Below are 13,286 nucleotides of genomic sequence, written 5' to 3'. Positions count from 1 at the left end.
ATTAAATAATTGAGAAAAAAAACATATTCAAATGAAACCATAAATTTCAGCCTAGTCATTTAGACAAGAAACAGCACGTTAACAAACAGAAGAGCTTGCAATGTCTTATAACTGTTTGGGAACTAAAGAGAAAGTAGTCTGCGTAAGGAGAAGGGTTTTTTTTTAATTTAAATAAGATTGATAAAGCTTTTAGTATTCATCAGAGTTCTATTCAAAACCTCTTGCCAACTAACCCACTGCTAATAGAAAAGAGTACGTCTTACCCAACTGTTGCATATTTTTGTCCTTCAACAATAAGGAATTCAGCTGGCTTTCTTTCTTCAGTAGCTAGACAGTGTAGCAAAAAAGGAAGAGATGAGTTGCACTGAAAAGACGTACCAAAAAAGCTTATTTCTAAAAATTTAGTGTTCATTTGCTGAGGCTTGAAAAACAAAATCACAATCAATCTTTGGAGCACTGCTCTCTTTTATGATATTTTTTATACAGTTGGCCACTCATCATAATTATTACCAACTGTAAAGTTACTTTATTATCTGCTGGGATTTTAGATCAAAAATCCCCAAGGTTGCACAGTTATTATGGACCTAGAAATTTCAAACACAACAGGTTACAAATAGAGGAAGAAAAGAAGAAAAAGTCACCAGGTTTTCTAATCTACATTCTCATATTATTTGCTGTTTATATTTATGTTTCAGCTTCAAACCACTTCTTCCTTAGGCTTCATAATAGAAGCTCTTACTAATGCATTTTTTCATGCTAAATTTGATGCCACCAGTTTCCTATCTTCCTGAAGGAAGCTGAAAGAGCTTCCGTTAAGAGCAGTGGTCAATTGAAGGCATTTTGGTATCACGTTCCATAATTGGAGTGATTATTGCCTAACGCTCTGTCTCTACTATATTCCTTTTGGGGGGGTTGAAGTTTCTCCATTGTGACACTACTGTATTTTTTTCCTTCTAATCTATTGTCATTTTCTTTCCCCTCCATGTATACTTTCTTTCTCTTCTAGCTGTTCACACACATTCATTGCTGCAATACTGGATTAATATCCCCGAACATATTATGCATTCCAATTTTGTGCCTGGGGAAATGGGGCATGAGGAGGTAAAAAAATGGCTTGTCTGAGGTCAAATGAGGTTTGTGTGGCAAGGTAAATAATTGAATATGTACATGAGTTTTCAATTCCATGAACAGCCACATGTTGTGCTGCCTCTCATTTGAACTGGCAGATGAAGTAGCGGGAAGGAGCAAGGAGGGCTGAACACATGCACGTGCAACACTTCAGTCGTATGTTCTGAGGAAAGATTTAATTTGTGCAAAGACTGTAAGCCTCTACATTGGGAATATTCATAAAAAAAGTAGCTCCCTCCCCGCGATAACACTTAAATGAGTTTTCAAAAATAAATAAATAATATTTTAATGTAAGCACAAGAAGTTTCAACACTGGTAAACAAAGAAAAAGAAAGTATCAACTTCCTTTTGATGCCCCCAGAAGGCAGGGAGCAAGCACAGATCAAGAGTGACATCAGAGTATGTCCTTCAACATTCAACAGCAGCATGTGCTGATAATACATTCGGTTAACATTAGGACTGCTAGATACATACGTGCTGTTTTTTTCTCAGGGAGAGAAATTCTGCCATCTGACACCGAATCGACAAGATCCTGAAACTCGGCAGGAACTTCAGCTTGCTTCCAGCGCTCGTTGTCCAAGAGCAGGCTAGTTAGAAACACAAGAGAGAGGAGGCTGAGAAAATGAAATGCCTTGTCTTGATGCTTCTCCCTGTAATTCTGTGGAATCAAGACTAACGTTACATTATTCATCTTCGTTAGAAGGAAGTGCCCAACAACTGGCAGTAGCAAAACAGAAGAACATCGCATTGGCCTGAAGATCTCACCATTTGTTCATTCAATCTATCACAGAGGACAAAAGATAACACTAGGCAATAAAGGTCCTCACAAGATCACTGCCACAGAAGTAATGTGTAAATACAAGAATTTTAAGAGCTTTTGATGGATGAGAGCAAAAAGATTTGATGTATATTACTGGAAAGGCTGTTCCCAAAGGAGTGGAATTCTTTAAATGGTTGTTTTTGAAGGGGTTTTGGGTTGTTTGTTGTTGTTGTAGTGGGATTTTTAGTGTCTTTTTTGAGTTTTATTTGTTTGTGTGTAGCATGTTTCTGTTGGCTTTGTGTGTTGCTGTTTTGTTTAAAAAAAAACAAACAAAAACCAACAACAAAAACCACAGCGCACAGTCCTCCCCCCCCGCAAAAAAAAAAAAACCACAACAAAACCCAAACAAAAAACACCCCACAAAACACAGTTGAGAGTGAATTATCCTGAAGTTATTTAACCCCTGAGACAAAATCCTGCCCTTCAGTGTCATTCCTGGGTATATCCTGTAGCTGTTACTGTTTTTATTAACTGCAGAACAACCTAGTTTGAAGAAATTATTTTATGGAAACAGTAAAAATCTAAACCAATTTAAAACAACCGGGTTTTAATACAGTTTTTTTTACTGCCTGCTCTTAAGTACAACTGGCTTACTAGTGTTCTAGGCAACAAAACATTGTTTGCCTGGCTTATAATTGATAAAATTATTCATGTAAGAACATGAAAATCTTCTACCCAGAGATACCTTAGTTTCGTCTTCCTCTCCTCATGGAATCTGTTCACAAATCTATTGGCTTGACTCTGAAGTGCTCCTCGCAAGGACATACTTTTGCGGCCACAGATCTGCTCAGTATCTAAGATAAAACCTTCCATCAAGCGAGAAAGAGCAACAAACTCATTGGAATTCAGCTTCTCTAGGAAGCCATCCTATATGAAAGGAAAACAATTGTAAGATGACACAACACCACAAAAATTCAGAGATGTAAAGAAATAACCAGTCAGCATGTCTGAGGGCTTCTAGTATTTTAAGAGGCACATTATTTAACCCTGCATGGGACAGAGAAGGCAGATTGCAGTGCAAGCAGCTACCTTGTCATAGATACATATTCTCCGCATGGATCTCCAAAGACAGCAAGTCAGAATATTAAAAAGGGGTAAAAAAAAGAGGCAGCAGAAACCCACATTGCTTTAAAATGACATGATATGTTAATGCCTGTGTGCTGTGGGCATTAATTAACATCAAGTGCCCGTGGCAGCAGGAAGAGTTACTTAATTTCAGTTGAGAATGCCAGTTCACAAGTCTCACTCATTAAATCAGTAACTTGGAGTAAATCCTCATTAAGGATGAGACACCAACAGCAGTCTGACCCAAGCGCCTTACCTTTGCTCTTGCCATAAGGAACTTGACTGAACGGTCGTGGCAGATATCAGAGGCATTATAAAGCAATTCTTGAATATTGTTTGCCAGCCTGACCAGTTCCAGGTCAGTCAGCTTCATGTCATCGCTGATCCTACAAATGACAGAACCAGTTGGTTGAGCATAAATTTATACATATATATATATATATGCATATATAAAAGTATTTCTCCTCACAGATTGAAGGAGGAAAGAGCCTTGCAGCAACTGTCAAATGCACTCAGTTAACGACCGAAGTCACTTTGTACAGATGGCATCTCCTAAGCTGCTGTCAATGTCATGTCAGTCCTGCTAACAAGAAAACGCACAACTGCACATCCTTATATTTTGTTTCAAATTCACATTCTGATTGCCATTAATGGCTTAAGAGTAAACACGATATGGCCATTACTAATACAACAAATATTATTAACATTTACAGAGCTAAAATTTACTCAGCTCCTGTAGCACTTGAGCATCACAAGAGGTGACAGATAAAACAACCTTTTTCTTCCAGTGCAAGTGTAAGGCCTAATATAGGTGATGTGCACTCCTCATCACCTTGTTCTATAGACTGTCATTCTATTAGCTCTCTAGACTTCAGGTTCCTAAGTTGGCCCTTTTTTAAAAACTTCCTGTGATTTGTCACTGTTTAGAGGCTAATGCATAGCACAGTTCTGCCATTCCTGTAATTAGCTAAGATAACAATCTTCTGGTCCAGTGTGGCTGCTCAAAAGGAGCATACTGACAGTATTGAAAGGAGAGAGAAAACGCAGGATGCTACAGAGCAGCAACTGGACTAATATTGCTGTAACACTGTAATTTTATTAGCCTGCTCCAAACACAGAGCAGAGGTGCAAAGGAATGCAGAAGAGGGATGAAGCAAGTTCATTTTAGAACAAAATTATGCAACTAGCCTCAGAAACAACTTTATTGATCCAGAGCATTAGCTGTGTGGTGTATTTTTAGCCAACTTGGCAAAATGCTGCAGACCAGTTTGAATGCAACCCCCTTCTTCTCTGCTCCTCACTGTAACCCCCTGGACTCCTGTTCACATTGCATTTCTCTTCCAGCATACAACAGATGTTTGGACATACACAGACCTTAATTTGTTTTACGCGCAGCATATTTATTTTATATCTATCTTCTTTGGCCAGTATTGCAACTTGAAGGGGGAAGGTGCCTATCAAAACTGACAGTTGCTCAAACACACAAGCACAGAGACTTGAGTACCAATTCACTAGAGCAATCAGGCCACTTGCTATCTTCCATCTTTCAGCAGGGTAACAAGTGCTATTTCAATTTTGCTTCATAAAACTCGGTATCCAGACCTGCTGGCTTTTGAAATGGCTCGTGCCCAAGTCCCACGCACATCATACCTGGTTCTCTTTTACAAAGGTAGTTTTGACTTGCAGCCATGAATAAGGTATGCAGAAAAGGTTGCCAAAAAGGTTACAAGCGGAAGGTGGAGCATCACAGGGCAGCAGTGCCTATGTTACCAACGCACTGAGATAAATTTATTTAATCATGCAAGTCACAGAGTTGACAATGAGCAATAGATTTTTCTTTAGAATCTATCCAGGTGTGTTCCATGAAACCAGTTTAAAAAAATACAGAAAAAAAACAGCTGTAGGGAACATGGACAGGGAACAGAGATGCCTCTGCCAGCTAAAGGCATGACAAAATGACCAGTCTTTCATGTAGGCGAGACTTGCATCTCTCCTCTCTCTAAAAAAGCTGAAGAGATGGAGAAGGGGCCCTTTTCTGTAAGAAGTCACATAATCAGTACCCACAACACTACACACAGATTCAAAGAGAGGCAAATAAAACCAAAGTGAGCTGGGGACAGTACAGTCTGATGGCAGTATCTAGGGGCAGCCGTGGAGAGCCATTCCCCTTCACTTATGTAGAAAAGCACATCCTTCCAAAGTAATTTTTGTACTGTATCATCAGAAACAACCACCTGCACCTAACACCGTGTTTCTGACATGTTGCAAAGTGCAGACAGGTGGCACATTTTACTCACATCATCTCTACTCCTCCTGGAGTAACAGAAGACGACGTTTGCTCTTTGCTGGATGAGGAATCCGTAGTGCACTCTGGTTCAGAGACCGAATCACTGCTACAGGGCTCGCTGTTTGGCGAAGTGTTTCTTTGAGAGGTAGTGTCAGCTGCGACAGATGGGAGGTCCCCTTCGCCGAATGCATCGCTTATAAACATGCCTTCGTGAGTCAGGTAAGCCACTTCTGTGTCCACTGTACTGTCTTTAGTAGAGTTCTTTTGTAAGGTGTCCTCCAGGTCTCTGTTTTTTTGGTTCTTGTCTAGAACCAAGAAAACCACGCTACGGATACTATTTAACGTTGCCTGGAATCAAATATAACTTTTATTACAAAAAAGAACAAAACCCTGCACCACAAGCTTGCACTAGAAAGATTTTCTTTCACCCACGAAATAAAACTAAATCCTGGGTTGATTTTCTATTGTATAATTAGCATTCAGAGGCAGACCCACTCATCTTTAATGGTAACCAATATCAGATGTTTCTGAGAATGGTGAAAGAAACCTCATTTGGAGTAATCTAACACATACAAAAGTTCTGTCCTAATCCCTAGCAGCCTGAAATGGATGTAATCATGCAACAAGAGGTATTATCTCTTTCCCAGTGCTCTCTTTGTTAACACTAATCATTTTTGCCCTGGATGCCAATAATCACACATCCTTCTTTCAATCAAAAGTTTAAACTCTATAAGCAAAACCAACACCTTAAGACTTCAAATGGAAAGTAACTTCATTCCATTTCACCTCTGAACTATGTGAAGCTCTTGGTAAATTAATGTCTTACCTTTATTCTCTTGAGGAAGATGGTAAACTTAGAAAAAATATTCTTCAGTAAATCAAACCACTGAGGAAAATTCATCATCCTCATCTGATCTGCAAGCCTAAAAAAAGAGCAGTGTTCAGTAAACAGCAAATGTTTACTGGCTATGATGTCTACTGGCACATAAAAAATGCTTTAAATTGAACGGTAAATATAAGGAAAACTGTGTAGACTTATCTGGCAGAACAACAGACATCACTTGGACAACAGTCATGATCACCAAAATGTATGCAAGTAGAATAGGGAAAGAGGTATATAAAAATATATAATATTAAAAAAAATGAAAGCCTCACATTTACCATTTAGTTTTTTAGTTTTTTCCAGGGCATAATGTTATTTTCCTTGGGATAAGTATGTGTTACTAACAAGGGATGGGGGTTAATAACAGTTTCAGAAATCATGTGTAAAAAAAAAAAAACAGAAAAAAATTAAATGAAAATATTTTGCAAGTGTTAAAAAAGTCATGTTATTAAGCCTATTTTTTTGCATTGCAATAAGATCACTTCTGCTGTTAAAATGCAAGTTAGCTGGTTGTGGCAAAGGACAGAAAAGTCAGTCACAGAACAAAAGAAACTCTGTACTACACAGTTAGGACCCATTTGCAGAGCAGTAAACATTGGAGAATGGTGACCAAACATCCAGTGTTTAAAAATGACCCTGTGCCCAGTCTTTCCCAATCTGGGTATAAATGCCAGGTGGATTCTGCCACTCACTATGGTTTATCAGCAGGTCTGGATTTTTACATTGGGGTAACCATCTGCTGAGCCAAATGAATCACAGAGCTACAGAAACACAGAAGCTGGCGAGGGCCTTTGGAGCTTGGACCTCTGGAAGTGCCTTGTCCAACTCCTGCTCAATGCAGGTCCAAACAGATAAGATTCTGCTGGGCCCTGACCAGTCAAGGCTTGACTGTGTCCCAGGACAGAAATCACATAGCTTCTCTGGGCCCCTGTTCCAGTGTTTGGCCATCCTCACAGGGAATATATTTTTCCTAAGATTCCACTAGCATTTCACCTTGTGTCCATTTGCTCTCATCCTTTCCCTGCACACCTCTGAGAGGAGCCTGGCTCTGTGTACAGCTCTGCTGCAACTTTCCCATGGGGTAGTTGTGGGCAGTTCTCCCCTCCCCAGGCTGGAGGGGACCCAGCTCCCTTGGCTACTCCTCCTACATTCCCCGCTTCAGCCCTTGCCCAACCCAGTGGCCTCTTCTGGATCTCAATGTCTGTCTTGTCCCTCAACCTGCTGGCTATATGAACAAGGCTCAGGCTGTGGCTGCAAGGACACGCTGCTGATCCATGGACAACCAGTTCACCACCAGGACCCTCAGGTCCTGCCCTGCAAAGCTGCTCTGAAGCCAGCCCAGCTCCCGCCTCTCCTCTTGTAAAGAGCTGCTTCTTCCAAGACATAGAACTTGCCATTTTGCTTTGTGAGGTTCCTGCCTACCCACTTCTGGGGTCTGAAGTTGTCTGGTCTCCTCTCTGGATAGCTCCTATTCTCATCCATAGGGGACGTACTGGAATTACTGATGTTTTAATACAAAATCCCAGACTACGACAACAGGGAATGCCTTCATGTAGTTAAAAAATATGCCTAAATACAGTAGTTTATACTTCATGCAACGAGATGCATAGAATTACAGAATTTCAATATTTATTTTAAAGGTAAGTTTAATTTAAGGTAACCTTAAAATCTTAACAAGAAGGGAAATATACAATATTCTGGCAGAGGCTGACAGGAGCAGAACCTTAAGGTGAGAGAGAGGGATAATCCTTAATTATAGGGAAATTTAAGCAAAAATTAGAATGATAAATTTATCTATGCTAAAACCCATCCATCTCCTATGCCCACCCACCACCAAAAAAAAATCTGACTGTATACTTACTTAACAACCACTTCTGTATCTATTTCTTCTATCTGCGATACCGTATTAACCACACACTGTCAAATTTAAAGGGGAAAAAACAAAACAAAACAAGATCTTAGCTTCCTTCTAACTGCTGCCAAGTTTCATAACACACACAATCCTTAAGTTAAAAAAAGGAAAATAAAGAAAACACGTATTTGTAGCATTTAACAACTCGTTTCTCTACAAACAAAAGCCCAAAAGAAACCCCCAAATCCAACCCTCCAAACATCTGTTTGCAAAATACAGATGATCAAAACATTCCCAACTGTGTACTAAGCTCTGAAGGGCACACGGGCTCCACTTCAAAGGGAACTGCTTTTCTGAGGATGGATGCTAAGCACTGTGTCAAAATTGTCTCTTAGGTCATGTAGAATCCATATTCTTCCCCCTTCCAAAGTGACTGACTTTGTAAGATGCTTATTGACAACCTTTTTCAGCTTCAAATCAGGACCTGGGATCTAACCTAAACTGGAATGAAGAGCTGCAGGGTAGTGTGGAAGCACACACCTACCATCCTGTGTCTTCACGTGTGAAGGCAGACCCAGTTTAAACTGCTCTCCTAGCGGACATGGTATTTGCTGTCTGTCTGTCCTCCTCTTCACCTCCAGGGCACCACCTGGCTCTGTCCAGAGACTTCTCCACACCTTTATTGCTACGCTGTGGCCTTTCCTCAAAGGACATTTGCTTTTCAACTGGTACATATAAAACTGGCCAGTTTCTTCATGTCTCCTGAACAATTTATTTTCATTCCAAATATACCTATCGTTTTACAACGATTTGTTCAGTGATGTCTTTTCACGTTACTCTAGATAAAAATCAAATCAATTTAGACTAAAATTGCAGTTTTCTCCCAAATGTCAATCAATACCTGATCAAATGAGTCAGTAGTGAATAAACTCATCTTGCCTTTAAGTAGATATGTACAATCCAAATGGTGACTGACAGCCACCATCTCAAGCTACATGGATCTTACCTGCATTTTGAGTAACAGTGATCAGTACAGAAGCATCTTGAAAGCAGATCCTTGTTCTTGAACTACGCAGTGTGTCCCATGTGTACAAACCTCTGCTCTTTCACCTGCCTGGCAACTACTAATGTCCTGACTAAATTTGACCAGCAACGCAATTAAGCAGGAAGCACATTTGAGATGTGGGAAGGAAACAGTTTCCTTTAATAAGGAAAAATATTTCTAAGAGTTGAGATAACAGGCCACAATGCAAACGTGTTGCATACACCACACAGAAATACTATGATCCTGCCTGTTTTCCCTATTCAATAGAAAATTACATTGGAAGTTGATTGAATCTTGTCTATTACTGAGCAGAGCTGATGCCTGAAGAATCCAACATAAAGGCAAATATTCACAGCAGAATGGAAAAAGCACTTTATTATCAAGAATGAGCAGGAAAACATGGAGCACTACTTGCCCATTATCCAACTAAACAGAGAATTTAAAGGAATGTCTCCTCACGACTGCCGACACAGGCAAGTGAAAAGCCTGGAGACTGACAGGCAGCTGAAGAGTTTTATCCTGGTGCTATTTACTCATGCCTTTTTCTTTTTTTTTTTTTTCTCCTGGCTTAGAGTAATACAGCATGACTAGAAAGCAGTGCTCACTCCCACTCTCTGCCAGTCTTTCAGGGATCAGGGCAACGACCCATCGTTTTCGAGTGGGGAGAGAACAAGCAGCTTAGGGCAGGAGCACTTAACCTGATTTAAATGGTGTTTGGGTCCAGCAAGAAAGCTCACGCAATTGCCAGGTTCTTACAAGAGTGGTGGTGCAGTTCCACACATCACTGTCTGTCTTCTAATTCTGCCACAATATTTACTAGCAACATCAGACTGTATTTAAGCCCACCCTGCACAACTGGATCAACAGAACTAGGGTGCTGCAATGTGAAGTGGACTGGGGGAGCCAATCTGGCTAAAAACAAAATCCTAACAATAATTAGTGATAATAGTAATAATAATCATCATCAATATCTTCCTCCTCCTCCAGACTTGTAAAAGCTGGGTTCCCAGCACAGCTCTGAACAGCATGCTGTACCACAAGGACAGGAGAAACTGTCTTCTGCTGGCAAACCTGTCACCTGATTCCCAGCCTTGGAGATACAAATCAGAGGTGGCTCGTAACATCAGATTGTGACTCTTGAAATAATCACATAGCTTTAGGGGAGGAAAAATGCCCCTTGCACAATATTCTCACATATGTATGCAAACAAAAAAGATGAGTAAAATTAAAAGTATCAAACACACACTCAGAAGTTGTCTAGAGTTTGTTTGCAAACAAAAGCCATCATGTTGCTAGCCAAAATATTCCATGCATTTTTTCCCAAAGAAGTCATCTAGACTTGGTTTATTTGTTAGTTTTAGCTGGTTTTATCTACAAAGATTTTTGGTTTGCCATTTAGGGTAGTGTATCTTTTCAAATGACAACAGCAATGTGGACGAGGATTCGTTTTTCAAGTAATTTTTACAGGAAAGCACTTCTACCATCTTCATTACTTTACCTTGCTGTCTTTTAAAAAGGCAAGGATGTTTTCCAACCTTGGTAATTACAGTAATTGCATAGAGAAAGCTGTGACCTGCTGTACTAATGCTACAGACTCCTTCCAGGTCTTTTCTGCAAACAGACCTCTGTGCTTCAGGAAGTCCTTAGGGTCTGCAAGATCAGCTGCTCTGAACGAGACACCAACAGCCACTAAAAAACTTCATCAGAGCTGTTCTTAACTGCTTCCAAAATAGTTTGTAAGGGGTTGAAGCAACCTTGTAAGTTGCGTTAGAAGTGTTTGGCTTACCTGTTTAATGATGTTCTTTGCAGTAACAATCATTTCATCGCCATATATTTCATAAAAATTTAGCTTTCTTTGTTTTAGAAGTCCAAATACTAGTGATACAAGTCTCTCCTATCAAGAAAAAAAATATTAAAAATAAAACACACTAAAATATTAAAGTGAGGACAAGAAAGAATTTAAAGAAATTGCACAGCAGTAAGAAAGTTTGTGTATCCAATACATGGTGAACAGTATTTTGATCAGCAAAGCACTTTGAGACTAATGTCACACTTCAACTATGCAAAGCTCCCTGTAGCAATGACAGCTCACAGAGTCCCTCCCAGCCTCTTTCATGTCTGGTTCCTCAGTTGTGCTCATCCAATTGTGCTTAAAAACATGGATATTTCTACAGACTAAAGAGTTTCCTTACCCTGAGCAAGAATGACACTAAATACAATTGCACCAGCACAAGTAAGAATCTGGTTCCTCAGTTGTGCTCATCCAATTGTGCTTAAAAACATGGATATTTCTACAGACTAAAGAGTTTCCTTACCCTGAGCAAGAATGACACTAAATACAATTGCACCAGCACAAGTAAGAATCTATCAGATGGCAGCATGGGGGTGTGAAGAAACTATTGGGCAGAAATGGGAAGATTTAAGTGCTATTGCCATTCACCAGATTTCATGAAACAAGACTACACAGTTAATGGGGTCTAGCAATTACTCAAGAATTGTACAGGCAAAATCCAGAAAAATCTTCTCCTGGCTAGAAAGCAATCATAATAGCCTAATTTTGAGATGTTTATGATCTTGAAAGCAATGAGGAGTGTATACTGCAAATGAAGCACATATTCAGGGCAACCATATGCTTGATATAAACACCCACACATGCACAGGGAGACAGAATGAGAGCGACGTGCAAATATCAGCTTTCACTGCAAAACTGAATTTTTACAGTCAAGTAGATAACAGCCCATGTTCTTTTCCACTTACACATTGAAGTCATGAAGTGAACTCAGTATACATTTAATCAGAAAAAAGAAGAACTTATTATTTTGAAAAAAAGTAGGGCTGGATTGCAGTTCCATGAGTTTAGTTACAATTATTTAATTTTATCAAACTCAAAAAAAGGCCAGGGAGTGGGGGAAGTTTAGACAAAAAGCGAAATAGTATAAAATGAAATGTTGCTTAGGGACCTGAGTGAATTAGTCCATGCTAATTAAGTATGTTAAAGATTCAAACAAATTCATCAGACAGTTTATTTCAATAATAGACATACCTCTTCTAGAATTTGGCAATCATCTTCTAAGGGTCTATTTAAATCATTGCGAGCGTAAGTTGAAAATTCTGCAATCATCATTTTATCTATCAGCTTTTCCAGTTCACAAAGCTGTGAGCCAAGATGCCTAAGAAAAACAGCCATTGAGATATGAGCTAAATAATCAACCTGAAAATGAATCATTAGTTCACAGTTAAAGAAAATAACCACCCAGCAGGTAATTTCCATGCAATCAATGCTGGCTTAATGGGGTCTCAAATCTTCCACTTGTTAGAGCAGCTGAAATCATGCCTTGTTCAGAGGCACCATCACCTTGCAGCAAAACACGTGGACTTGAATATTGATGGCGGGTAAAAATTTGATGTAGGGCTTTTTTCCCCCCTTGCTTCAGAAGGTGCCAAGTACCTTCTCTTCCCAAAGAAGTGAACCAGAACCAAGAACACTTGGTGCTTGTCAGTATACAGGTGTTAAAAAGAAGGAATACTTCTTTTGCTTGTCCAGGTCCTCAGCTCATCAGTCCACGAGTTCCTCTACTTCAAACAATGGAGCTTTTAATGTGGTCGCAGATTCAATTCCCATGACTGAGACACAGCAATAGCTTTACATGACAGAATGGCTTTCAGAGAACACAGAATAGTTTTCAAATGTGCTATTTCTATGCTACTCTAAACTAAAAATATTTTTTCCATGTATTGCAGGATTTTAAACCATATTTTGCAGACTGTTGTCACACAAAACCACAAGAAAGATTTTCACATCAGAAATGTCAACCAGTCTTTAAAAACTGTGCAGCTAGAGAAACTTTTAGCAGAGTAAAAGTAGGAATTTCAAAGATGCCAAACACTTCAGGCTTTCCAACTTCCACTGACAGCATCAAGTATGTGTAAAAATCAGACTGCTTTTTTTCTTTTTTTTTTTTTTAAAAAAAAAGAAAAAAGACACTTTGACAATAAGAATTAACAAGAGCTGTGATATTTTAAATAAACCCAGATACAAAATGGAGAGAATGAACCTGCATGGCTCACTGGCTTTAATTTAGTGTTGATGCAGCTGGACCAGCTGAGTTAAACACATTAATTTTCTTTAATTTTAAGATGACCAGGGATGTGTCTGCTTTTGAAACTGTTGGTCAAGAATTGGCTGAAATGGACAAGCTGGACATT

At 39.4% G+C, this 13,286-nt stretch overlaps 1 protein-coding gene across 3 annotated transcripts in view; it reads right to left on the bottom strand.

Annotated features, from left to right (window-relative positions):
- Nucleotides 1–13,286, bottom strand: part of VPS54 (VPS54 subunit of GARP complex) — a 51,017-nt gene that overhangs the window by 15,009 nt on the left and 22,722 nt on the right. For all 3 annotated transcript variants that reach the window (XR_011738124.1, XM_065833350.2, XM_065833351.2), the window contains exons 9-17: nt 12,124–12,250; nt 10,867–10,974; nt 8,045–8,100; nt 6,127–6,223; nt 5,311–5,648; nt 3,270–3,399; nt 2,634–2,815; nt 1,603–1,715; nt 264–327 (exon numbers count right to left, since the gene is read on the bottom strand). Coding sequence is in view for 2 of the 3 variants with exons in the window: in XM_065833350.2 (XP_065689422.1) it covers nt 264–327; nt 1,603–1,715; nt 2,634–2,815; nt 3,270–3,399; nt 5,311–5,648; nt 6,127–6,223; nt 8,045–8,100; nt 10,867–10,974; nt 12,124–12,250 (1,215 nt within the window). In the remaining variant the exon portion in view is untranslated. The remainder of the gene's footprint in view (nt 1–263; nt 328–1,602; nt 1,716–2,633; nt 2,816–3,269; nt 3,400–5,310; nt 5,649–6,126; nt 6,224–8,044; nt 8,101–10,866; nt 10,975–12,123; nt 12,251–13,286) is intronic.

Source organism: Patagioenas fasciata, chromosome 3 (assembly GCF_037038585.1).
Source record: "Patagioenas fasciata isolate bPatFas1 chromosome 3, bPatFas1.hap1, whole genome shotgun sequence".
NCBI classification, from domain to species: domain Eukaryota; kingdom Metazoa; phylum Chordata; class Aves; order Columbiformes; family Columbidae; genus Patagioenas; species Patagioenas fasciata.
Note: the sequence above shows the minus strand (reverse complement) of the source record. Positions and strands in the feature narration are given on the sequence as shown.